This window comes from Sylvia atricapilla, chromosome 2 (assembly GCF_009819655.1).
Source record: "Sylvia atricapilla isolate bSylAtr1 chromosome 2, bSylAtr1.pri, whole genome shotgun sequence".
In the NCBI taxonomy this organism is placed as follows: domain Eukaryota; kingdom Metazoa; phylum Chordata; class Aves; order Passeriformes; family Sylviidae; genus Sylvia; species Sylvia atricapilla.
The window spans coordinates 73912011-73936521 of NC_089141.1; the positions used below are offsets into that span (position 1 = coordinate 73912011).

Below are 24511 nucleotides of genomic sequence, written 5' to 3' on the forward strand. Positions count from 1 at the left end.
TTAAATTTCGTCCCTCTTTTAGAGTGTTTCTTGAACACCAGCAGTAGCTGGACCCACACCCAACCTCTACATCTCCCGTCTGCATCTGCCTGAGTCCCTGGCAGCCCTGAGGAAGCTGTGTGCAGTGGTTCTGTGAGGATCCAGTAATTGGGGCATTTAACCCTATGTAAAAGGACAAGAGAGTGCAACTCCACCTCAGCTTCCCTGCTCAGTGAGAAGGCAATGAAAGCCATTAGTATATTGACATAGGAGATTGACACTACAAGGCTCTCTCTGACTCTGATTGTTTTCCTGATAAGCACTTTCCCTGCTGAGCCTACTCGCCCTGCCAGAAATATCTTTTTACATAACTTTGTGTCTCTGAAAACATCGCCTTTTTCATTCTCAATATTTTGTGATTTTCACTTAGAACTTAGATGTTTTAACAATTTATATTTGCATGTGATTTAACACAAATTTATTGACAACTTTCTCATCTCCAAAACAACTCTGAAAACAAAATTGTAGCATCTTCTTTGTGGAGTCTGGAAAGAAAATTTGGGAAAAAAAAAAAAAAAAAAAAAAAAAAAAGAAAAAGAAAAAAAAACTACACATCACTACAATGAGCATATGCAATGTCACAAAGCCTCTATGACTTTTAATTTTTTCCTGACCCTATATATTCACCACTTGTAATAATGCAGATTTTTATGTATTTGGATTAAAATAATCCAGAAGAAAAATATCCAGGCCATTGAAACCAAGCTCCAGCTCCAGACACGAATGACTGGCAACCAGAAATGTTAGAGGAAGGAAATCAAGCAGGCATTAATTTTGGATGGAATAAATTGTGATGTTAGAACAAGCAGGAGTTTGCATAGTACAGCTGCAAGTTTGGGGTGTTCCCATAGAATATTAATAATGGGAACATTATTAATCTAGATTATGATGTGGAGAAGAGCACTCTACCATTCTAATTTCTTGCTCTCTGCAGCTGCTCTCCCTTGGGCTGAGTCTGTGGGACCTGGGGATCCCCTGGGATAAGAGGGCCTGAAAATTCTGGCTTTGAATCATTGAGAGTCCACTGAGAACTTCTTCAGTTTGGAAAGCAAAGGAGCTATGTCAAGAAGTACCTACTAGAAGCAGTGAAGTTGAATGTAAGGCTACTTCAAGTATGAAGTACAATTATCCTTGCTCTGTTATGAAAGGACATATCCCAGGTCTTGCTGCCCTTTGAAATCATGCACTTCTCGTGGCTCTTGGGAGACTTAAACTGTTTTTCTGCTGTAACACATGCAGATCCTTTTAAACCCCTGAGTTTTAAGAGAAGAAACAGCCACTTCACCACAGGTACCAGATGAACATTTGCAGGACAAATGAAAGTCTATGTAAGCTTGAAAGACACTATTAGTAACTGTTTACATTAGCTATTAACATTTTTGCTTGGAGAGATGAAGGATTGTCCAGAAAGAATCAGTGCTTAACGGCTTAGCCTTGCCACAGAAAAGCCTCTGGTATTTTATCTTTAAGATTCCAACATATTTCTGTTGCTACTTTTATACTTATCTGCAACAAAAAGCTGATTCCTCCGAGTGCTTTGGATTTGCTTGAATCAGATTTATAGACCAGCTTTTTAGTGCTGCTCCTAGGTGTTGCAGGGAAGGGGAAAGCTGCTTCAGGTCCTACAGATTTCCATTTCAGGACACTGATGTTTCCAGTACCTTCTACCTTCCAAAAGCAATGTTTTTATTTACTGGGGGTCAAAGTGCAGAGTTTAAATGGACACATTTATGGAAAGGAGGACATGTTTATGGAAAGGACATTTAGGTCAGGTTGCTCCACCATTAGACGGACTTCTGCACTTTGTGTCTCCCCAGCCAAAATGAATGTTGAATGTGGGAGGAATTTTGTGTCAGGCTCTGCTTACCTGTAAGCAAGAATGTCAGTGTTTTTATTAAAAAAGAAGGGTGCATTTGATGATGCACCTCTGCAGGGTTGCGCTCCCTCGCTGGGCTGTGGAGGCAGCTGAAGGCAGGATCGCCAGGTGAGGGTTAACACACAGCAAGGCAGCAATGCCAAAGGCACATCCTGCTTTGCTTGTACTCCTTTGGAGCACAAGGCTGTCAGCTCTGAGCAGTGACTGTCTAGCCCCTACAGGAGCAATGGCACCTGCCCCTGGAGCCAGCAAACACGAGGGTGTGACACCGGCATTTCTGGGCCACAGATGGCAAGGAACCTTCTGCAAGGTCACATCAGCCCTCATGCAGACCCGCAAATTGTTTTCCTAAAAAACACGCAGTAGGCAACCTGGATGGTTTTAAAATGCCTGTTTCAGGTCAAAGCTCAATGAAACACAATTCAACTAGGTCATCCAAGACAGCACCCTGGGCGGTCACATATAAATCACAAATTACAAGACTTTCCCAGATCGCTGCAGGTGTCTCAAATGGCACTAGAAACTTAAGTGAGTCAGCGTTGGGTTTCTGAGGGTTGTGATGTGAATGTAGATACATAAGTGTATGAGTATTAGTGTGGAAGCTGAATGCACCCTAACTCTCTGGACTTATCTATGTGTTATTCCGAGATTTTCAGTAAGGTTAATAGCCATTCTTTACTGCTATTAAAGGCCTTAGCTTTTTCTTGTCAAAGAGGTGATAAATCTCAGAGACAATGATGGCAAAAAAATCTTTCATTTTACTTTAAAATACTCTGGTAAGAAAAGTCTTGCTTTGTAAAGTCATTTATTTCACAAATTACCCAGGTACTCATTTGTGCTTTATAACTGGGGTTCTGCATTGATTAGAAGAGCTGTCATCTGCTTTTCTGCAGATTCAGAAACATGAATCATGAGCAGGCAGTTACTGGTAAAGCTCCAGACCATTTAAAATCACAAAGCCAGGGGAAAAAAAAAAAAAAAAGGTGGAAAACCAAAAAGCATTTGTTGACCAAGAAGACCTGGGTGAAATTCTCAGAACTTCTCAGCCCTGAGAAAGTATCAATAACCATAAAATTTCACAGCCCCCTTTTTAGAACCGCAGCCTTAATGTTTTGTAGGGAAAATAAAGCTTTGGTTAACCTTGGCACTGGCAGACCTCATTAAAATAACAGCCTGTCACTTTCGAGTTTAAAATAACAGGGTTGTCAGTTTTATATTCAGCGGAACAATCTACGGTCTTGTTCTCTGGGAAACACGGCGGGTGTGCCGAGGGGGGGCTGGCAGCAGCGTCAAGGCTGAGCAACACTGCCACCTCGAGGGGTCCCCAAATCCAGGATGCTCCTGGCAGCCGGGGGGATGCGATGCTCAAGTCCTGCTGGGTCCACGTGTCACGCTCCTCACTTTTTAAACAGCTGAAAATAATCCGCCGGCAAAGGGCACGGTACTTTGGCAACTGCTTGGCATTTAAATTTATTTTGTGAGAAAGCATGGAAATGTATAATGCATGGGGAAAAAGATTTCCGTGTAGAGCAGATAAAGTTGTGCCTCGCTTGTTTTATAATCGAAGCAAGTCACCCTCACTGAGGGACCTAGAGTGCACTGAAATTTTGGGAGCCTAATGAGCCATTCTAAACAAAAATATGTGCCTAAGCTCCCTACATCTAATCAGTGGAGAAATGAAGGTGCCTTTAAAAAACCTCTGAGCGAGATCCTCTTTAGTTAAATAGCTGGACAAGATAGAGGGTTCAGTTGCTTATACATAAATGCCTATTGCCTCCAAGATATCTATATGAAGATGAGAGAAGTAACAAAGGACACACAGAAGACACATCTTTTTTGGGGGACAGGCCCTAAAACTTAGTTAACTGCTTTTCATTAAGCCCATTTTACAAGGAAAACTGAGTGTCAATTAAAATACCCAGCTGTCCTATACTAAGCTGCTTGTGACGTGATTCTTGCTCTGACTGTGACACACATGTGGCAGACATATAAACATAACAACTTAGTTAGAAACAGTATATAATATGTGCTTGCTAACCTAGTCCTTTTAAACAAATTGTTAGCTGTTAGTCTTAGAATGCTTTCAGATTAAATCCCTAATGGACATAAATCGATGTATGAAAGTCTGGCACGGTTTTCTGCTGGTATGGCAGAACACAAATCAGATGGTGGTGAGCTGTTTGTTCTTCCTGGCCATGCCCATGATGAAGGGCATGCCTCTATCAATTCCACATGCAGCTAAGGTACTCAAGGACCTTATCCACAAATCCATTATCCAGCTGCCCACCATTATACAAGGTCTACATTATTTTTAATAAAGACTACAGGGGTGCTGAGAGCATGGCTGGGTGTCTTAGACACTTCTAGGGCAAAGCAAGCAGCAGGCAAACAAAAAACTTGTCTGGTTTTTTAACTGGAAAATAATGTAGAATGACGAAGTGGCATTAGTTAAATGTTGCCTGTGAATGAAAGGGCAAAGGAGTTTGTGACTAAAGAAACTGCACAGACACAAACATGGCTCGTGATGGCTCTTTTCATGCCTGTTCTCTGAGGCAAAATGTCAGACCTCTTTCCACGCGCCGTCTTCAGCTGTTCTGTCAGTGCAGTACACTGGCAGGATACACTTTACATACATGGCCTGAAGTCCCTGAAATTACAGCACCCCATCACAAGCAGCTACTTGAACATCTGCCAAGTGTCTTTGCTGCCACATACAACATCTGGGGTGGCACCCTGGTACCGCAGAGAAGCCAGTTCCAGTGAACAACCAGAAGTATCTGTACGTATTTCCAGGTCATAAAGACTTAATTCTCCATGGACTTTGCATCAAGACATCTCTGAACATCTGTAATGAGCAGGTGTTGACAGAAAGGCAAGCTGCTTTCATTTCAAAAGGAAAATGTTTCCAAGTTGCAGAACAAACAAGAAAAAAATGCAATTCAAAAACATCAGGTAGAAGAAAGAGCAGTTAATGGGAAACATTTCTTCTTAATATAACGACTCCATATCATTTGATTTCATTTATTGCATTGAACCTATGTTAGCATAGGTGTGCATTTCACCATCTTTGAACACAATTTTAGGATCTTCTGATAGTCCTTTATCTTTGAAACTAGGAATTATATAAATCTAGAAGGAATATGAGATGGTCTTGACAGGGGAGGATCTGGCAGAGCAGGACAAAAAGAAGAAAAAAGGAATTCACTTTTTAAAAGAGGGTTTAGGGACTCCACACTTAAAATTTGCTTTTTGTCCCCAATTGCTTCTGAGTGCACTTTATCACACTGTCAAAGAAGCATTCTTCCATTGAAAACTAAGCCAAAGGATTCCCATTGGCGATTGTCTGCCTACTCCACAAGCAAGGGTCTTTCTGCAGTCTTTCATGCCTTATGAAACTGGTATTCAGCACACTTTTATTTTTACATGTTATGTTCAAAACTCATTTTGAATTCTCATTGTATCCAAATGTCCTGAAATAATGCAAGGAATTCTAGGGTCTGATTCTTGCTAAAGTGATGGGCTCGCTTTAACTCACTTCATGGCTTTGGCATGCAAAGTGAGTAAAGACAGAAACATAGGTCAGCTTTATTTACCTTAAAACTGAGGCCATGCTGGTAGGCCTGGAACTGAGCTCTTGGGTGCCCTTCCAAGTTCTGCTGAGGAATTGCATGACATATGTGGCTGACTTGGTTGTGTGAGAAGTCAGTGGCAAAAATACAAAATAAACTCTATTTCTCAATAGGGTGTGTAGCTATACCATTCCCCTAACCCTGGATATGAGTTTCTCTTTGCAAATTATGCAAATATTTAACTTTTCTCACTTACACAGTAATGCCTTTCTTCTGTTAGCAATTATAGATCAAGCCAAGGCTATTTTAATAACCATTTTTTTATGTCCCCAATAGATTAGAAATTTAACTCTTTGCGTGGTTCTTGTCGTATCTTTTTTCTTATGAGAAAGTATTGCGATGCAGAACAAGTTTCATACCATCAAAGTAGCTGAAAAAAAGAGTATTTCAACATAATATCAAGGCCATGTCAGGAAGATAACTAGGGAAAATCAGGCTAGCTACAGCCAAAGATATCCAGCTGTCTTAATCTCTATAAATCTCTGCTAGAGCAAGTGGAAAGAAAATATGTAAAATATCAAAACTGCATACGTCTCATATTTAAATGTTTCCACAGAAGCCTAACCAAGCTTGAAAGTTAATCTTTAATTCAAAGAATAGGAAATACCAAGGAATCATTTACAAGGCCACAGGTCACTAGGGAATACAGTAGTCTGACTTCATAAATCACAAGCAACAATGTTAACTGAGTCCTTTGTGGGGTTTGTCTCATTTTCAAGGGTCTGTACGTCTGTTACGTAGTTTTTAAATGCTGGTGTCGATCCAAACAATGTACAGAGGAACATGTGTAACTGTGGGGACAAATAAGAGAGTTTCTGTGGTCATGCTTGACGAGATCCCAGAACTGAAGCCTCTGAAATCCACAAGCAAAAGTTTAACATGTCATGGCAGACATTACATCTCCTAATTCTATACTGCATTAAAAGTTATATTAAAAGGACTCCAAACTTTCATCTCACAGAAGTGTCCATCAGGCTACTCCCTAAAAGAGGAGGTGAATCAATCAGTGTTCTGAATTCCTTTAGGAAAGCCATCATCAGACACCACACTGCACTTCCAGAAAGTTTCAGGATGAGGTTCGAGGAACCAGTTGGACAGATGTTTAAATTCCGGTGCTAAAAACTGGGGGTTAACAGAGGTCTGGTCAGACAGCAGGAAAGGGCAAGATTCCAGAGACTGAGTCCACGCAAGTTGTGTAAAGCTCCATGGTGAAAAAATGCAATTGGAACGTGTGAGGTGGGAGATAGCTGTGAGGGGAAATATCAGGAGATAAAAAAATTTTAAAATGCACCTGAATCAAAGGCATCTGGAGAGGCTGTAAACAGTAACCTTTCCCTAAGCTGTAGTCATTTTTACTATTGCTGCCTTTTTGTGAGTCATGCAAATGTCTGCTTCCCCCAAGGCTCTAAAATGGGAATAACACCTCAGGAGGATGGCTCTGAGATTTAATTAGTTGCCATTCACCAATGACCCCGAGTAAAGCAAGGCCATCTTGCTTGATCAGATGTACTTCCTTAACACAACTTTTTAAAAGCATTCTTTTTAAAATAAATCTTATTTAAATAAATAAATAAAATAAATAAATAAATAATCTTATTTAACTAAATTAGTAAGTTTAATGATTTTTAAATCTAATGTAGAGAATGCAGACACCATTTAATATCTTCAGAGAGACTGCGGAATGGGAGTCTCCATTTTGATTTTCAGGGAGTATCTGGAGAGCATGTTCAGCATGTGAGCTGTGAGAATCTCTCTCCATTGTTTTGCTGGCTTCTATGAAAATGAAAAGCTTCTACTCCAAATTACAGCCCTTAAAACGGTTGGGAGGAAAATCACTTTCCAATAGGTGTTAATCACTTGTTGAAAACAGAAGTCTGCAAATCCTAGCACCAGCTCTAATTTGAATATGGGCAAAATCTGAATGTAACTCTAAGCATCCGAGTTTTGAATAGCTTTACATAACTTCCAGCAAGCAATGAAGTTATTGCTCTGAAAGCTAATTACTCACCACCCATATCAGATTATTTGTGTAAATAGTTATCCAGGCACAAGCAATAATAAGAAAATCTATCCCTTTGACTTTCATGTTCACCAAACTTATTTTAACAGTTCCTCCACCACATGATCTTTCTTCCTTGCACTTTCTAGAGAACTTCTCTATTCTCACTGTGTCCTAGGAGGAACTTACACACCATGAAAAATGGGCAGTTTAACTGAGTGGTTTGTGTTTGTTAGCTGTAGGAAAGCTCTCTCTCCCAGTAGAGACCTTGGAGTTTTTACCCTCAGCATGGGCAGAAAGGGAAGAACAGGGATTACTCTCTCCCCAGAAACCCTGGTCCCATGGACCAAAGACACGAGAAAGGGCAGGCATCCTGAGACTATCTCCACTTCTGTCAAAGCCTTGCTCACAGCCTGTAAACTGGAATTTATTTTTTGGCTTGACAAGGCTCCCCTATTGAGACTTTAAAGGCTTGCAAATGCCACTAGTATCTCATGTGAAAACAAAGCAGCCAGAGCTTGGCAAGGGGTGTGGAGGAGATTTATAAGGTGTCTATCATGGCAAGAAACACTGTCAACAACACATACAGAAAAATACTGCCCTACTTATTTCTTGTGGATGAAAATTCAAACAGTGCTTCTGAAATAACAACCTCAGCTGTTTCTGTCTCCTGGCTTATAAAGTGACATTCCACAGAGTTTAAGCATGGCAAAGCAGCAAAGGCCTGTGTGAGGAGAGCTATCACATCCTGAGAAAAAAAGATAAAAGAGATAAATAACTGAGTACAGTATTGTACCTCAACAACCTGAGAGACAATCTCAAAACTGAATGGAGGAATCAAGAGCTTTTATTTCTTGGGTTTTTTAAAGAACAAAGCTTAGCAATTTCCTTTAAAAGCTATTCAACAAGCTCCCCTAAATCCTATTACAACTTAATGTGAAATGCATCTGTTTCCGTAAGAACAGTGGCAGCATTCATCCTTTGTAGTCTGTCCTTTGTTGTTTTTCTATCTATTCTTGTAGATTTCTCCACTCTAGAATACCATACACTAAACAAGAACGGATAAATTTTTAATTGGAGTATTTATTTACTTATTTATTTATTTATTTATTAAGTTGATGCTGGAATTTCAGTTTGTTCCTGCTTGCCACCTGAATCATGCCAAATTAAATTATTGTTCAAGGAATTTATAAGGTAAAGAAACTGTTTCGATACTCTCCCAACAATTCTTGCATGCGGATTCTGTATTCAGCTACAGATATTTAGCAACAGATATTTATCGACACATAATAGCAAAGATGAATATAGTCTCTGCATGACTTCTCTCTGTAACTGAGATCCAAATGTACTGCAATGTATTCAGCCCCTGTATCTCTAATCAGTTCAACATCAGCTCAGCACTGCACCATTTTTTTAGAACCTGCACATGTAGCTGTCTACATAATATTTTTCTAAGACATGACCAAGCTGGTGGGTTTATCTGATGTACACTGTTTAACTGAATTCACATTCAGCAGACTGTGAGGCATATTAATTCTTAAAAAGGTGCATATTTAGAAAACCTTAGATAAATCAAGACTAAGCAGCACAAGATGCAACATGCTTTTATTAATGTCTTGCCCACGGAAAAAGGTGACTTTGATTGTTTGTACGTTCTGAACTCAAATGCTGGGCATCTTGTTTTTAAACACAGGAAATCAAGTTGTAGCACCTTTAGCTTTTTTAACCTTCACCATCATCACCATTACAAATTGAAACAATGTATTGTTTAACATTATAATTAGCGTGGCCGATGTTTTTTAATCTGTTTTCCCTCTCCTTGTCTCTTAATCAGGTAACAGACATTAAAGAAAAACTAAAGCTCTCTAAAAAGTTCTGGTCAACCTTGCCCTACACAATCTGCAAGGACGAGCGAGTGACAGCCGGTCCGTCAGTCGAGGAGGACTGCTGGAATGGCCACACCAAGGCGAGGTGAGGTGGACCCCTCTCCACCCCACCCGGTCCAAAACCCCAGCTGGCCTGAAGCAATCATGAAACTGAGGGTATTTCACAAAACTGTTTATGAGGGTGAAGCAGAAATTGGGAGAACAAGTCGTTGTCCACATGCAGCTTGTAGCCAAGATTACTTATTGTCAAAGTGCCATTAAAGGCAGAGTGTGAGTCAGGGTAAATGTGCACAGAGTGTCAGCATGTGAAGGCAGAAAATGTGCATTGGGTCGGCTCCAGAAGGATAATTTATACTGAGATTTCAAAGAGCTCTTTAGGTCCATTTAGCATCCCTGTGTTGGGACTGACAGCTTGTGAAGCAATTGCACTCTTGGGATATCATACTGGGATGAAACAGAAATTGGAATTTCAACTCTACTTGCTATTGGCTGGCAAAGCTTAGGGCTATTTATGGGGGGGTGGCGGGGGGGGAGCAAAAAATGAAAAATAATCACCAGATAATAAATGTAGCACTCCTACTTATCTCGTGTAGAAGATTTGACCTTATGTTACTTCTTCAGAGATAATTGTGGTCATCTGTCCAGGCTTGTGGCGAGTTTTCTTTGAGTTTTGAAGTTTACTTGGCGCAGGCTGTGGCAGACCAGGAGCCAGCAGATGAGCAGGTGTCTCCAAAAGTCCCAGTGTGGATTCATCAGCTGACAGAGAAGATCTGATTATCCCTGCTGAGAGGGGGAGCAACTGGCTCAGGGGCCATGCCAGGGGCTTGGTTTCAGGTGCACAGCAGTATGCTGTGCTTTTGGGTACACATGGGGAGTGGAGAGTCTTGTGACAGCTGAATCTCAAGAGAATTGACAATTTCTGGCACTCAGGGACTGGATTGTTTATTTTTCTTTTACCTGAAGATACATATGAAGACAGAATCCAAAAATGACCCAAAAAGAAAAAAAAACACCAACCAATCAAACAAATAAACCATAGAAAAAAATAGTGAGACAAACATGTAAAAATATAAAAACAGTGAAAATAAGACAACATAGGAAAAAAACCTTACAAACATGCTCAGTGTCATTTTACATGGATGTATGCATGGACAGATGCATATATAGATTTCACCCACCCCACCATCTCATCATCTGATCATTTTGATAAGGAGCACAGTTTACGGGGGGATGTTTCACACTGAATGCACATAATTTTTTCCTTTTAGCCTTACTACATACCTTTCAAAGGAATTCATTTTACAGACAAGAGGATGGGGCTGTTTGGAATACTGCTAGCCCCTTGAATCCACTTTTGGATGCATGTGAACAAATCTGTCCAAAAGCATGAGCCACTGCTTAGTTGCTAAGTCCCAGATCCAGAGAAAGCCCTGGGGATTCAGAGAAATACTAGGAGGAGCATTTGGCTATTACAGGATTTATCATAAAGGAACAGTGTGAAGAGAGAAATAAAAATGTGTAGTTTCTCTTTCTCTCTTTTATCCTTTCTTGTTATTGAGCTTTGAAAGACATGAACCCAGGCCAGTGCACTGCCAATGGTTAAGCAGAGTTTCAAGGCATCCTAAGTAAATGCCATGAGCCACATCAGGATGTATGCATCACTTAAAGACATGTGCTACTCTTTCTACAAAAGAGCACTCAAATCCCATAATATCTATTCCTCCTGGTTTCCATGACCAACACTAGTGTGTGTACCACATCTGGCAAATACTTGGCATCTCTCTTCTGCTCCTGCACTGAAGGATTTGGCACAGCTTCCATATTTGTTGGGCCTTAAGCAGGTACATTTTATGCATACAGTTTTTCGCCCTTCTTTTGCAGAATTTATCTTATCAGAAGTCTGGGGTTTTTTTCCTGATGCCTTCTGAGATTAATGTTCTGGAGGGAGAAGAGCAGTCCTCTGTTAGTAATCTCCTTGGTAACTGAACACAGAGGTTTCACTGCATGTAGAGTGACAGCTTCAAAATATCACCTGAAGATACAATTTCAGCAGGTCCAGCCACTGCTCCTCTGCCCCCTTCCTGTTTAATATCCATTCACAGAGGAAATGTATCATCATAGTCTTAGTAACAGAATTCAATAAATGCTTCAGGTGGAGGCAATAGTAATAAATCAGAGAAACATCACAGAATGCCATGGCTGTATACGAAATAGTATTAAAAACAATGTTGAAAATAACTAGCTCTAAATGCTAAATCACCTGTTGGCTGCTGGACAAAGACTTCTACTGCAGCATTAAAAAAATGGATGTTTCCTTGATCAGACTGATTAGTATCTGATGTCAAATACTAGCTCACAAGAATGAGCATGGCAAAATCTGGCCAGTGTTCATATACATATCTATATCTGTGTTCACTGTGTCAGCTGTCATAAGCACCCCTGTGCCCTGTGAGGAGCTGCATGTTGAATTCCAGAGAATATGACAAATGCCTGTGATAGAAACAAAAGGAAATTTAGCCACCTCCTGTTTTTCTAGACATTAATACTGTAAGTAGGAATGATGTTGGCTACCATTGGGAAAGGAATTCATTGCTGGGGGTTTTATCACATCCTGTTTTGAAATAAAGAATTAGAAACTTCAAATAGGTAGATAGACATTATGCCTTATGTTTCACTTTACACATCACCTTTTGATGCTGCTTTTACAGGGGAAAAGAGTTACAAACCTGAGATCACAGTGAATGAGCTTGGCTTTCTCCTGAGAGAGGCATTACACCAAGGTCATTTGTGGTTATTACACTCCCTAAATATCACTTTGCTGCCATGATTAATTTACAATGACACCAGGTCGCCAGCTGAAGGTCACCAATTCACAAGTAATCATGGGGTAGCAGAGTCATCCATTTGGTGTTCTGGAAGGGTGGACTTGGCTCTCTGCTGATCCTGTACAAAGAACGGTTTTAATCAGGTCACATCACGTAGAAAGCAAGTGCTGTGGAAATGAGAAAATATTTATTAGATGGATGAATGTCTTTTTTGGAAAAATCCATATTAAAGGTGATAATAATAGCTACTTCAGACAAAGTGCCTTTTCGAGAGATGCCCAGCAGGATTTTTTCATCATATTTGTATTCACAAAAGAACACGAACATAATTTTATGTTTAAAGAATTAACATCTTCTGCCAGATGTGCAGAGACAGATTTCGGAAAGCTATTTAGGATCTAAAAAACAACATTAAGATCAAACTTTGAAAATTTACCTCCCTCTCTACATGCAATTAAATTCTTAACAACAGCTGATGGCATCTACACTAATAGGTATTCTTCAGAAATCAAGAAATTTTCCCAAAAATGATGGAAAATCAGACTTTAGGACTTAAACCAAGTCCAAAGTATTAGTCCTTGAATATATGACTTTTAGTGAAGTAAGAACAGCAACCAAATCTGGATCTCTCTGATGTTCAGGAGAATAACCTTGAATTGCTCCAACCCACCAGCCAGCTCATTCCAACCAAAGCATCTGAGAGATCATGCTTGTGTTCACCAGGGCTATAGACTTATTAATGTCTTAGCTCTGAAAAGCTGTAATCCGTGGAATAGATGAGACCTGCATTCCTTTCCAAAGGAACCTATGATTCCTCCAAACAAAAGAAGAAATAGAATGATATATGAGACAAAAAAATAAAACAACAGAAAAAATAGAAAAAGGTAAGTAATAAAATGAAAAATAAACACTGTGTTTTTCAGTATCTAGCTCAAAACTACAAAGTATGTCACCAAAGCAAACACAGGATAGATTCTCAGCTCTCCTGACATTCTCTTCTTCTCCTGCCACACATGTGGGAGCATCTACTTCTGTGGCAGAGAGCTTTTGATTTCTGATGAAATTCAGGTGTTTGCCCTGAGAAAGTTGCTCACTGCTGTCCAGCAAAGCTTGCAGTGACAATGATTTGAGTGTCCTTTAGCTGGAGGTAGGCACAGATAACTGATTAGCACCACTACTGAGGATGGGAATAAATCAATTCTCAGTAAGCGTGAAAACTGTCCATTCTTAATTAATGGCTCTAGTTTATTTTTGTATCTTCCAACAAACTGGCGGAGAGGCATTTTCTCCCTCTCCTCGTGTCTCCTCAAGCTTTTCTCCAAGATGGAGGGAAAAAACCAAACTGAAAATCCTATGGGGATTACCTCCTGAGCAAACAGAATCAGATGAGGTGTTCTAGTTAGCCAAACAAGCCAATTTTCCACTGCACTTATCTTTCTGGACCAGATGTGACTGTCTAAACCCAGCCCAGCCTGAGTAAGCCTGTGCTGTGTTTTGTACTCTATTGCCTACAGTTCTGTGCACCTGGAATAACTCCAGTACTGCCTAGGTGGCATGCCCCAGTTGTACTGTAAGCAGCTGTTGCAGCAAAATGTGGAGAATGTTGTCCTTTAAGACAGATCCTTTTTAAAAATCAGAAGATTCCTCCTTCTGTTTGGGTTTGTTTTGTTTTTTTTTTTTTTAATGTGTGGGGAGTGGGGTGGGAAGGAGGTCAACTCTACAGGCTTTATCTATATGACCTGAAAGGTTCATCAATCATTTTTAGACTTGAAAAGGAAACAGACACCGTGGAACACTAATGGGTAATTTAAAAAAAAAAAAAAATGAAGTAAGGGGAAAAGAGAAGTGGTTTTAAATAGGCTTTGTGGTACTTGGCTATTATATGCCAAAAGACATCTTTGCTGTGTCTGCTGAGACAAGCAAGAACTGTGGAAATGCTAAGAGGAAAAGAAAGCATTAATATTTTAGAAAACAATGTAAATTACACTAAAATCCTGACATAGCTGAACAAGGAGCAAATACCAGAAACAAACAGTATTGTTCAGCTTCTCTATACACAGAGGGCTAAGAAAGCTTGCTTCTCTCTCTCTCTTTTTTTTTTTCCTTTGCTTGGAGGATGCAAAGAGCAGACACTGTTCCAGGCTGGCACTTCTCTTCATTTATAATGGGCATCCAGTTCTTGTAATGACCAGGCCTACAAATAGATCATTAAGGGGAGCAGAAGCAGCAGCAGAGCTTAAAATTCACGAGGGTGTCTCAACTTATAGAACTACAACAAAAGCAGCTGTGTTCAGCAATTTTGCCCAGCCAGCAACAAATCTTCTGTCAAGTCATGGTCCCAAGACATGGCTTCCTATTCGGAGTGACTTAACCCTACCCCACACACATCAAAATGCTTCTGTCAGAACATGTGTTGGGCTGCCTCTCCAAGGCCATCACTCACAAAACACCTTGGGCTGCATGTTCCCATATCTGTATCAGTCCTTTAAAGAAAGGAAAACTATCCCAAGATATTTCATTCAACATAGACTTTTCTGATTCCTTCCCCTCCCCCCTCCCGAAAAAGCAGGTGAACTTGTTCAAAAATGAGGGCAGAATCCAGCTACCCATTAAAACATGTAAATTCAGGTACTTAAATATGGGGTGAGACAATAAGGAGCGTGTTGCCTATGCAGTTGTAGTATCATTGGAGACTGTCTAGGCCACCTGGGATGAGTGTGACACAGGACACTGCCTCCCCTCTGGACCAGAGCCTGGGCTAAAACTGCTTGAGCGTTTTTAAAGGCACTGATGTTAACGTACCTGAAAAGAGTCCCAATAGCCTGTCAGCCTACTCAAAGAGGCAGTTTTCAACTGCCTGAACACACTTAAGTACTGCTACATAAGATGGTCTAAGTAGTCAAGATACCTTCATGGAACTGAGGAATTAGATCCTTGAATATCTATGGGGTATTCAAACGCTACTGGAGTGGCATCATGACACCAAACAGCCTACAACCCTGGGGCTAAAGTGGCATTCAAGACTCAATTCAGCTGCCTAAAGAAATACACACACTACAACTTTAGATGCCCCAGATGTCCAGGACCTCCCCCTCAAGCCTGCAGATACAATCTAGAAAGCCTCACCTTTCAGAGCTCACCTTTCAGTGCTAGTGACAAGAAGAGGAGGAATAACTAAGAGCATTCAAATGGCACCAGCTGTCTGTGTTTATGCAAGGAAATCCCAGCAGATGAAACATAATGAACTAGTCATTTGGCCAAAGGCCCATGGGACTCTAACAGCTGTGCCTGCTCCACTGACGAATAAACTCCTGACTAGCTGTGACTGGATCTGGTGGTGGCTAGGTCTGGCGAGAGTGGGACTCTGCTTGTGCACAGACACTTGGATTTGAACACACAAGATTTGGGATGTGTGTAAATCTGTGAAGATTAATTTTCAGCCTTTGTAATTCTTTTGCTATTGTATTCTAAATGCCAAGGGAATTTAAGTATCTAACTAATTGTTAGGCAGCATTAAGGCCACGGATTTCTTGTGACCTACATCAAGTACATGTCCCTTACACATCTAAGTGAGAAATGCTTTGGGGATCACAAATCCTGGGCAGATAAAGCAGGGTGGCAAAATCACTGAACAGGCTGCCCCATTTAAAGTTAGCTGGTCCTGAGAAGGACATCAGATGCACACTAGTCACAGTGCAAAATAAGAACCTTCACAAAATTCACACACCAGAGCACTCTCTAATTGCTTTAAGACAGTATGTTCTTCTTTTATTATTGATAGTAAGACAAAATGAAATCAAACAGAAATCAGTCAAAGAAAGTCTGTGAGCTGCCCTTCAGAGCTATCCTTATCTTCTCATGGACAGTTTGTAATAAAGAGCTGCTAATCCTTCATAAACAAAGAAAGCAATCCACATAAATATTTAGCAATTTCAGTTTACTTGTAGCTACTAACAGCTATGGCCATCATCATGGACAGGATATGGAGCAAGAGAGTCATCCTCTCTGAGCCAGTAGTTAAATTCTTACATTCTTGTTTTTTTTTAATCAACTGCACCTTGAAATCGCTGATTTACTACTAGGCTGAGTAATTTATCTGCAGCAGCCCTTTCATTTGTAGAGACGTGTGACAGATGGAGATGCTGTTCCTTTGCAGTCCAGAGCATCCCTGCCTGCCAAGGTCTCCATCCTACTGCCTCTAGGCAGCTCTGCAGACTTATTTCCTATTCTGTCTTTAGTGATTCATAGCACCATGGTCTGCAGTCTTCCATACTCTGCAGGAGGTAGCTCTGTGTTCTCACCAGAGTAAATCTGACCACAGGAGTCTGGATGGGATCCCCACAGCAATGTTATTTCTCATCATGGTACTAGTGGAACAACAGGACATGCAGCTTGAGGCTGGGTATTTTGGCTGTCATGTTTGGTTCTTAGATGTTCACACACCCCCAGAATTATTCTCACGTAAGCCTGCAAAGGCCACTGCTGGCAAATGAGTCTCATCTTGCAAACTGAGGACCCATTACACTGAGACTAAGCCCTTCCTTGGTGCAGCAAAGCATCTGTTGTCTTGTAAACCTCTAGAAACAAGGCACAGCCTTTTTTCCCCCTCGCCATGACTTCAACAGAGAAAGTCCTTTTATCTCCCTTACTTTCACATTTATTTTTCAGAGACATTTATTTTTCAGAGACATTTATTTTTCCAGACCTGTATGAACAATACTATCATCAACACCAAACTTCAGTGCTGGCAGAGAATCGGGCATGCACAAGTGAGAGTGACATGAAATACTCTCAAACTATATTTGGTACCAGGCAAATGAAAGTTTGTCATTAGTAGGCTAGACTGTGCTATCATTGCTTTTTGTCTGAGCACATACCCACACAAGGAGCCGCACAAACATCAACAGGACAGCCTGGTGTGCAAACTAATTACAAAATAGATCATATCCTTATAAAGAATGCAAACAAAGGGTAGATCTGCCCTAAATCCCTTGTAGCCTAAATATGAGACAAAGATAGTAGGTAAGGACAGACAAGAGAGAAGAGAGAAGCTGTGATACACTATTTTCTCAGGGTAACATGCCAGCACAGAGAAATAATCTCAACCCTTTTTCAGCCTGGCAGCTGTAAAATGCACAGATAATTTTTAACAGAAATTCGAAGCACGAACACATGTAACTTTGCAACTGCCTACAAGGAGAGCTTCCTGAGGACAAAGAGCAGCAGGGGACAAAGAGTGCATCTTTAACAAAGGGTAATGAGTATTTTTACTCTAGGATGATTGGAGAAATGGGCCGCTTTTTGTAGGGGAAATATGTGCAAAAGCACACTTGCTGCCTGTGAGCAGCCTAAAGATTGCATTACTCAAGGTCAGAGAAAGGAATGCTGCAGTATTCAAGGAATTATAAAAGATTCAGATTTATGAATGGATAGGAAATGGCATACCTTAAATGTTAGGCACTAAATACACAAGATAGCAAGCATAGCCTGGTTTAATGGAATAATGACCAAATCAAAGAGAATTCTGGAGTTTGGTGAAATTATAATGCTTTTTATGGGCCTGGATGTCATGTACGCTGGAGATGTTGTTCATGGTAGTCTAAAAAAGAGATGCAAGGAAGAATTGGAGAAGAAAATTAAGTGCTCTTTTAAAATAGAAAAGCCATAATGCCTCAAGATAGGCTTCTAAACTCTCAGAACAACAAATATGCTATATACAACAAAGGACTTCATATTTTTTAAGCAGAAAGAAATAAAAACAGCAGAATGCACTCTTAGATGTTTAATTTAGTGTGCAGCCATTCATGCCAGCAGAGGATATGAATATGTGGTGACTTACTGCTGGCTTGCGAACCTTTTCCATAGTTCACACAGTCATTGCTCTTGCTGGGGAGTATATGGAGAGTTAGGAGGCTGAAGAACTTAAATCCTTTCTACTGCCCATGCAGCTGTGCTACTAAAGAGATCTTTTGGGGTCAGTAAAATTTAAAACTATATTTTTAAAACAGTTTTAATGGATCTGCTTAAGAACTGCCCATTGAATTTCTTAGCACATCATTTACTGCACAGTGTTTTATTTCTGAAATTACTGCATCTCAAGCTAATCTTTCATTCTGCTGTATAGATACTTGCCTGAGATTATGAATGATGGCTTGACCAACCAGATCAACAATCCAGAAGTGGATGTGGATATCACAAGGCCAGACACCTTCATTCGACAACAAATCATGGCCTTACGTGTCATGACTAACAAACTGAAGAACGCGTACAATGGGAATGATGTCAACTTCCAGGATACGAGTAAGAAACCATTAGCTGTCATTACATAACTGTAATTTTGGAACACATTTATAAATTGGCTCTGTTGCAATGACTTTCTGTGGTCTTTGTGCTCTGCGCTGCTGACAACATAAAAAGTCTTTTTCTGTTCCATGAAATTCCAGTTATATAATTGTTTCTTTTGCTTCTCTTCCTTATCTTCATGTTTAATGCATCCAGACACTGAAGGCTTTCCATAATGCCAGCAGTCTGATCCTTTTTCAGAAGAGCATTTAATCACCTAATTAAGTCACAGTGGGTTTCATCTGGTAGTTTTACTGAATAAAATTTAGCACCACCAACACTTCCTCATTCCCAGTGTGTTCATGCCCACTGGGGTGCAAAGTGGAAGGGAGAAAAGGGAAGAAAGCTGTAACCTATAGCACTCACGCTATTTCCCTCACTCCTTTGTGCCAGGTGATGAAACCAGTGGCTCAGGCAGCGGGAGTGGCTGCACAGATGACATCTGTCCCACCGAGTTTGATTTTGCCACCACTGAAGCACCGCCTGTCGACTCGGACCGGAGGGAGGTGGAGGCTTCAGCCACACAGCCCAGCTGGTCACTGCAGACATTGCTCTTCATCTTCCTCAGTCTCGTACTGCAGAGACAGTGGAGATAATCCTGGATCTCGTCAGAGAAACTGTGTTTTAGCTACAAAAACAGCCAACTTTCTTCTTTTCTTATACTCTCGGACAATGGACCATGTCACAAACACTTGCCGTTTTCTACAAGACAGCAGTATTGCAACCTGCTTCCCATTTTAGTTTTTCCAAAGAGTACCAGGTGCCAGACTGAACTGCTTCCTGCTTTTTTCAGATATCTCTGAAGACAATATCCACTCTTGAGAGAATTCTTTCTCAATCCTTTATTACAGGAGACTTTCTGAGCTTCATTTCCTTTTATGCTGCAAAAGAGAAAAAGGATCTTACAGTATGTGTTTTTCCCCAGTGAGAAAAAAGAAGGGGGAAGAAACCAGGAAGGTTTTCTTTCTGAATCAAGCCTGACTTAAGGCTGCTGCATTTCAACAGAATATCAACAAAACAAAACAGAACAAAACAAAAAAAATGACAAGAAAGGAACAAAAAAAAAAAAAAAGCAACCATTCTTCAGTGACAGCCAGGTTTCCTTTAAGAACTTTTATAGGATGATTCAGGTCATCAGAATGATCACTGTTAAAGGGAGGAAAGCTGATTTTTTTCCCCCAACACTAAAAAAGTATGTCTCAGAAATTAATGTCTTGCACTCCATCTGCCAACCACATCAGATTGGTATGAAGGTAGAGAAGCTGAAAAATTAGTTTATCTTTTAGTACAGTAGTAGCTCCACTAGCTTCAGAATGTCATGTTACAGTTGCTTAGGATTTGAATCTTAATGCCCAGTAAAAATATGAGTAGTAGCACGATTTCACCTAGTTTCTTTTAGGACTTATCCATGTTATAGAATTGTCACGGTTTTCCACTTAGCTCACCACTGTGAGCTCACCAGCCATGATGGTAATGTTAAACATTCTTGACCCCTCAGGGGTTCAGACAGAAAATAATCTCTTGTGATGTAATCTTTTTTCTTTTGTTACTGTTCTGACATCGATTAGAACTTTTTGTTCTATGTCCATTACCCTACCAATACAGCATTTCTCTAATAGACTAACAGCAACAAGATCAAACACCTAACTACATCTTTCATATCAGTTAATTTCAGTGTCACAAGGATTTCTTCTACAAAATTTCAGATCAAACAAATATATAGTACTGACATGGAGATTTCTTTCACTTTTTTAGTCTTAGTATGATCATCTATTTTTATATATATAAATATATATAAATCACAGATTTTAACTTCTTAATTACAAGCTCAGGGTTGACACTTCTTTATAAGAAAAAAAAAATGTTTGGTCAACCAACTCTTCTTTTTTTTTTGCTGCTCTGAAAAGTAACCCTTAAATGACTGGTGAGCATGAAAATCAAAGAAGAGAATTTTTTACATATCCAGTTGTCCATTTCCTGACAAGTTTGCAGGTTGGTGGAGAAAACCTCTCTCACATGTGTGTATTTAGTGGAGGGGGGTGCATGTGAGTTTATATGATAGGCCTAGAGGACATGGATGTTAATTGTGATGGTAACTGTACTTCAGATCCTTCAAGGATACATTGCTTTAATAATCATTGTCTAAATGGTTATGGTCCAGGATAGTTTCCCTAATTTGCATCTAGTCATAAAACCCAAGACGGGAGTTGTATAAATCCTGGACAAATGTGTGTCAACAATTAGACATCAAAATTTTCCTTCTTCTATCAACCACAGACAAAGGATTTTTGGGGCAATTCTGAGTGGTGTTGAAATGATTTGCCAGAAATTTATTTCCTGATTCTTACGTTGACTCTGGAAATGACATACACAATTTGTGGTAACACTGTAAAGCCAGCCAACCACATTCTAATTTAACAGCAGAGCAGGTAGATCATATCCATTGCAATTGCTTTTTCTTGTCAAATTATAATTAGCTATCGATTTAGGCATGAAATTAAAATAGAAAACACACAGCAAGTTAGAATAAAGTATACTTTAGCACTTTTACCAAAAAGTATTTACAATCTATTTATATAGTATGTTTAATAACAAAAAGCTTAAGTTTTGAGACACTTGTATTCAATTCCTTTTCTTCCCCATTTGTTTACTTTGAAATATAATGATAGCATCATGGAATCATAGAATCACAGAATGGTCTGTGTTGGAAGGGACCTTAAGGATCATCTAGTTCCATCCCCTCTGCCATGGGCAGGAATGCCATTCACTAGATAAAGTTGCTCAGGGCCCCATCCAGCCTGGCCCTGACAGGTGCTCTGTTCTTCTGGGCCCAGATTAGTATGTCGCTGTCCAAGTGCACGGATCACACTGGTCTTACATGGCCATAGCAATGCTTCCTTCCTCTCAGAAGGTTCCCCCTGGAGCACACCTTCTGACTGAGCATTTACTGTCTCCAGGAAGTTAAAGCCAATTCTCATAAGCTTTTTCTTTTTGCCTTGGTACAGCAGGTATCAAGCAGAAGGTCTTTGCTTTTAAATTTTTTTCTGACCTTGCACATGCAGCTTTCTACAAGGAGAACCTTTTAAAAATCTCCCCTGATCCATCTCTTTCTACCCATATCCCCATCCTTTCTACTTCCTCAGCAACTTAGTTTCAGGAGAAGTTTGACTTTGATTTCTCTGGTTGTGCATTTATTCAATGGTAACTGATTCTATTTCCATCCAATTATTCTGGATCTAAAAGTTTATTGACAGGAAAAAATGTCCAAGACCTCTGAAGCAAGTCCTCTGTTGTACTTGCTCCACACTGCTAGTGAAGGAGCTGACAGACTCATCAGGTTTTTGTGTTAGCCTTGGCCCGTATCTAGGTGATCTGATGACTGTTTTCAGCTGGTGCAGCTAAGGTGTGTGTCCAGGGTGCTCTCATCTACAGACCTCCATGGACTTTTGGACAAGGAGTAAGAAGGATCCCTAAGAACTAGAGGTTCACTGAAGGTTCTCGTCACTGGAGGAGCTTGCCTCTTCCTCTTGAATTGAATCTTATAAACTGCCCCTCAAACAGCACACCCACTTAATATTTGCCAAAACGTGATTCTTAAGGGAGTCCTGACAGAAATTTGTGTCTTCCACATTATTATTTCTCCTCTTATTTTTCTACTATGCATGGTGATATTTTGTCAGTAGACGGAGTTGCCTTTGCATGAAGTACTGTGTATACATTTCGTTAATAGTCCCTAAAGGTTGAATACATTCTTCATACATTGCATTTGTCTGAGATTAAGAGAGCTATTAAATCTGCAGAGAAAATGAAATTGGGAATGAAGGAGAGAAAAGAAAAAGCATTCATGTTCATAAAAGTGAGAATCTACATAATTTCCAGTGATTCTATTTGCACATCCCTTGCATCCAATAGCTCTTCCTCTAAGGTAATTTTTTGGTGTGCCACAATTTAAATATTTCGCTTCTGTTCAGCAGCAGATAAATAAGAAATTATAAAGAAGACAATTACATGTTCAAGAAAAAGGAGCTAAATCCTAAGGAAAAGTCCTTTGATTGTGTAAACCCTCTATGCTGCGCAATCTAGAAGTTCTTCACATGCGTTGCTCTTTTAAAGTGAAGGCTAATAAAAAATTAGATGCAATTAATTACATAATCATTACTGTATACCCCTGTGAGATTTTTTTCTTTTCAGTATTCACTGATTTCAATATTGCTTTCATATCATCCCAAATTTTATATGTTCATTGTACTGCAGATTTTTCTGCTGATGACTCAGTACTGTAGTACTGAGTAGAATATATAGTACTGTAATTGCAGTGCAGACTACCTGAACTCTGACCAAACTTAGGCATTTCAAAAAAAGATAATCAGAAAAAAAAATGAAAAAAGAGTATAGAGATTTCCTGCAAAAGAGGAAGAGGAAAGGAAATTGTGCCTCGGTGCTCTGGTAAGCATTGATCCATCCCAGTTCCCCAAGAGGCATCATAGACCTCTGTCAGCAGAAAGCTCTGAAAATCTGAGTCTCAGATGCACAAATTATCCCAGTTCTATGGAATTTTTAGGAAGAATGATTCCCACAGATGTGTGAACCAGTTTGAGCTGCTTCCATTCAAAATGGTTTTACTGTGCATGTGAGTGAGCACTGGCACAGATTGCTCAGAGAGGCTGTGGAGTCTCCCTCACTGGAGATATTCAAGAACCATCTGGACACAATCCTGTGCCATGTGCTCTGGGATGACCCTGCTTGAGAAGGGAGGTTGGACCAGATGACCCACTGTGGTCCCTTCCAGCCTGACCCATTCTGTGATCCTGTGATTCTGTGAGCTGGACCTGTTCTTGGGAGGTGGACTCTGTGTGCAGTGTCTCGGCAGGCAGAAGTTGCCTTCAGTTTACTAACTGATTCTGAATCATTATCAAATGTAACTATACTTATTCACTGAAACTTTTATTACTTCAACATAAAAAATAAATTACAGCACTGATGCAAGTTGTGGTTTTTGTTTTTAATTTGCTTCCAAAGATAACCCATTCAAACTGAACACAGAAAAGTTTAGAATGATTGTGCAGGTTTCTATAGACTTCATTATGGATATTAGGAAGAAATCCACATTTCAGAGACCACAAAATGATGTTTACTATATTAACCCACAAATGTCCAAACCTGCTAGAGGAGAACGGACAGAATTAACAGTAGTGGAATATTACATAAAATTGAAAAAAGTCATAATTTAAAGGGAAATTCAGCAAAGGCTAAGTCTTAGCGTCAATGCTGAGATTATGTTGTCAAAACATAATAGACTTAGCAGTGCCTACTTTCAAGAAAAATAGGGCAGGTGATGCACTGAGCATGGCAATGTTTTCATTACAACTACTCAGATGGACTGTGAGGATTATATTAATAAGTGTAATTATGACCCTTTTTGGATAAAATGATGATAAAGACCAGAGTACCATGGTAACAAGGTATGTGAAGGATAAATGTTGTGATAGTAACAATTTGCTCCTCTGTTAAACAGTATAGGAGACATAATGGAAAATGAAAAACTTTCATTTTTAAAACGAAGTTCTAGTATCAGACAAGAGTGATGGTCTCAATTTAGTCAGAACATTTTGCAACACTCTGTCCTATTCAAATCTGCTGGCCAATACAACCAACCAATCACATGAGGATAATTTGGCAATGTAACATGAAGTTTTTACTTAGAGTATCTATTTATTTTTCCTACTAAGCTGAGCATATAGTTTCTGATTCTGACTGTGCATCATATGAGGTCATAAATGCATTGCACCTGTGTGAAATTCTGGTGCCATGACAAAGCAAATGAGAGCTTTGTCATTAACAAAGATTTTGCCTTTTACCAGGGAGGAAGATATAAGTCCCTTTTTTTCTGGAAGCTGTTAATATGTGGCTTATTT

General features: G+C 39.8%; 1 protein-coding gene across 1 annotated transcript in view; it reads left to right on the forward strand.

Moving 5' to 3' along the window:
- Positions 1–22772, forward strand: part of GPC6 (glypican 6) — a 742847-nt gene extending 720075 nt beyond the window's left edge. Inside the window, exons 7-9 of the mRNA XM_066313437.1 lie at positions 9378–9514; positions 18379–18554; positions 18990–22772. Of these exons, the coding sequence (XP_066169534.1) occupies positions 9378–9514; positions 18379–18554; positions 18990–19192 (516 nt within the window). The 3' untranslated portion in view covers positions 19193–22772. The remainder of the gene's footprint in view (positions 1–9377; positions 9515–18378; positions 18555–18989) is intronic.
- The last annotated feature ends 1739 nt before the right edge of the window (positions 22773–24511 follow it).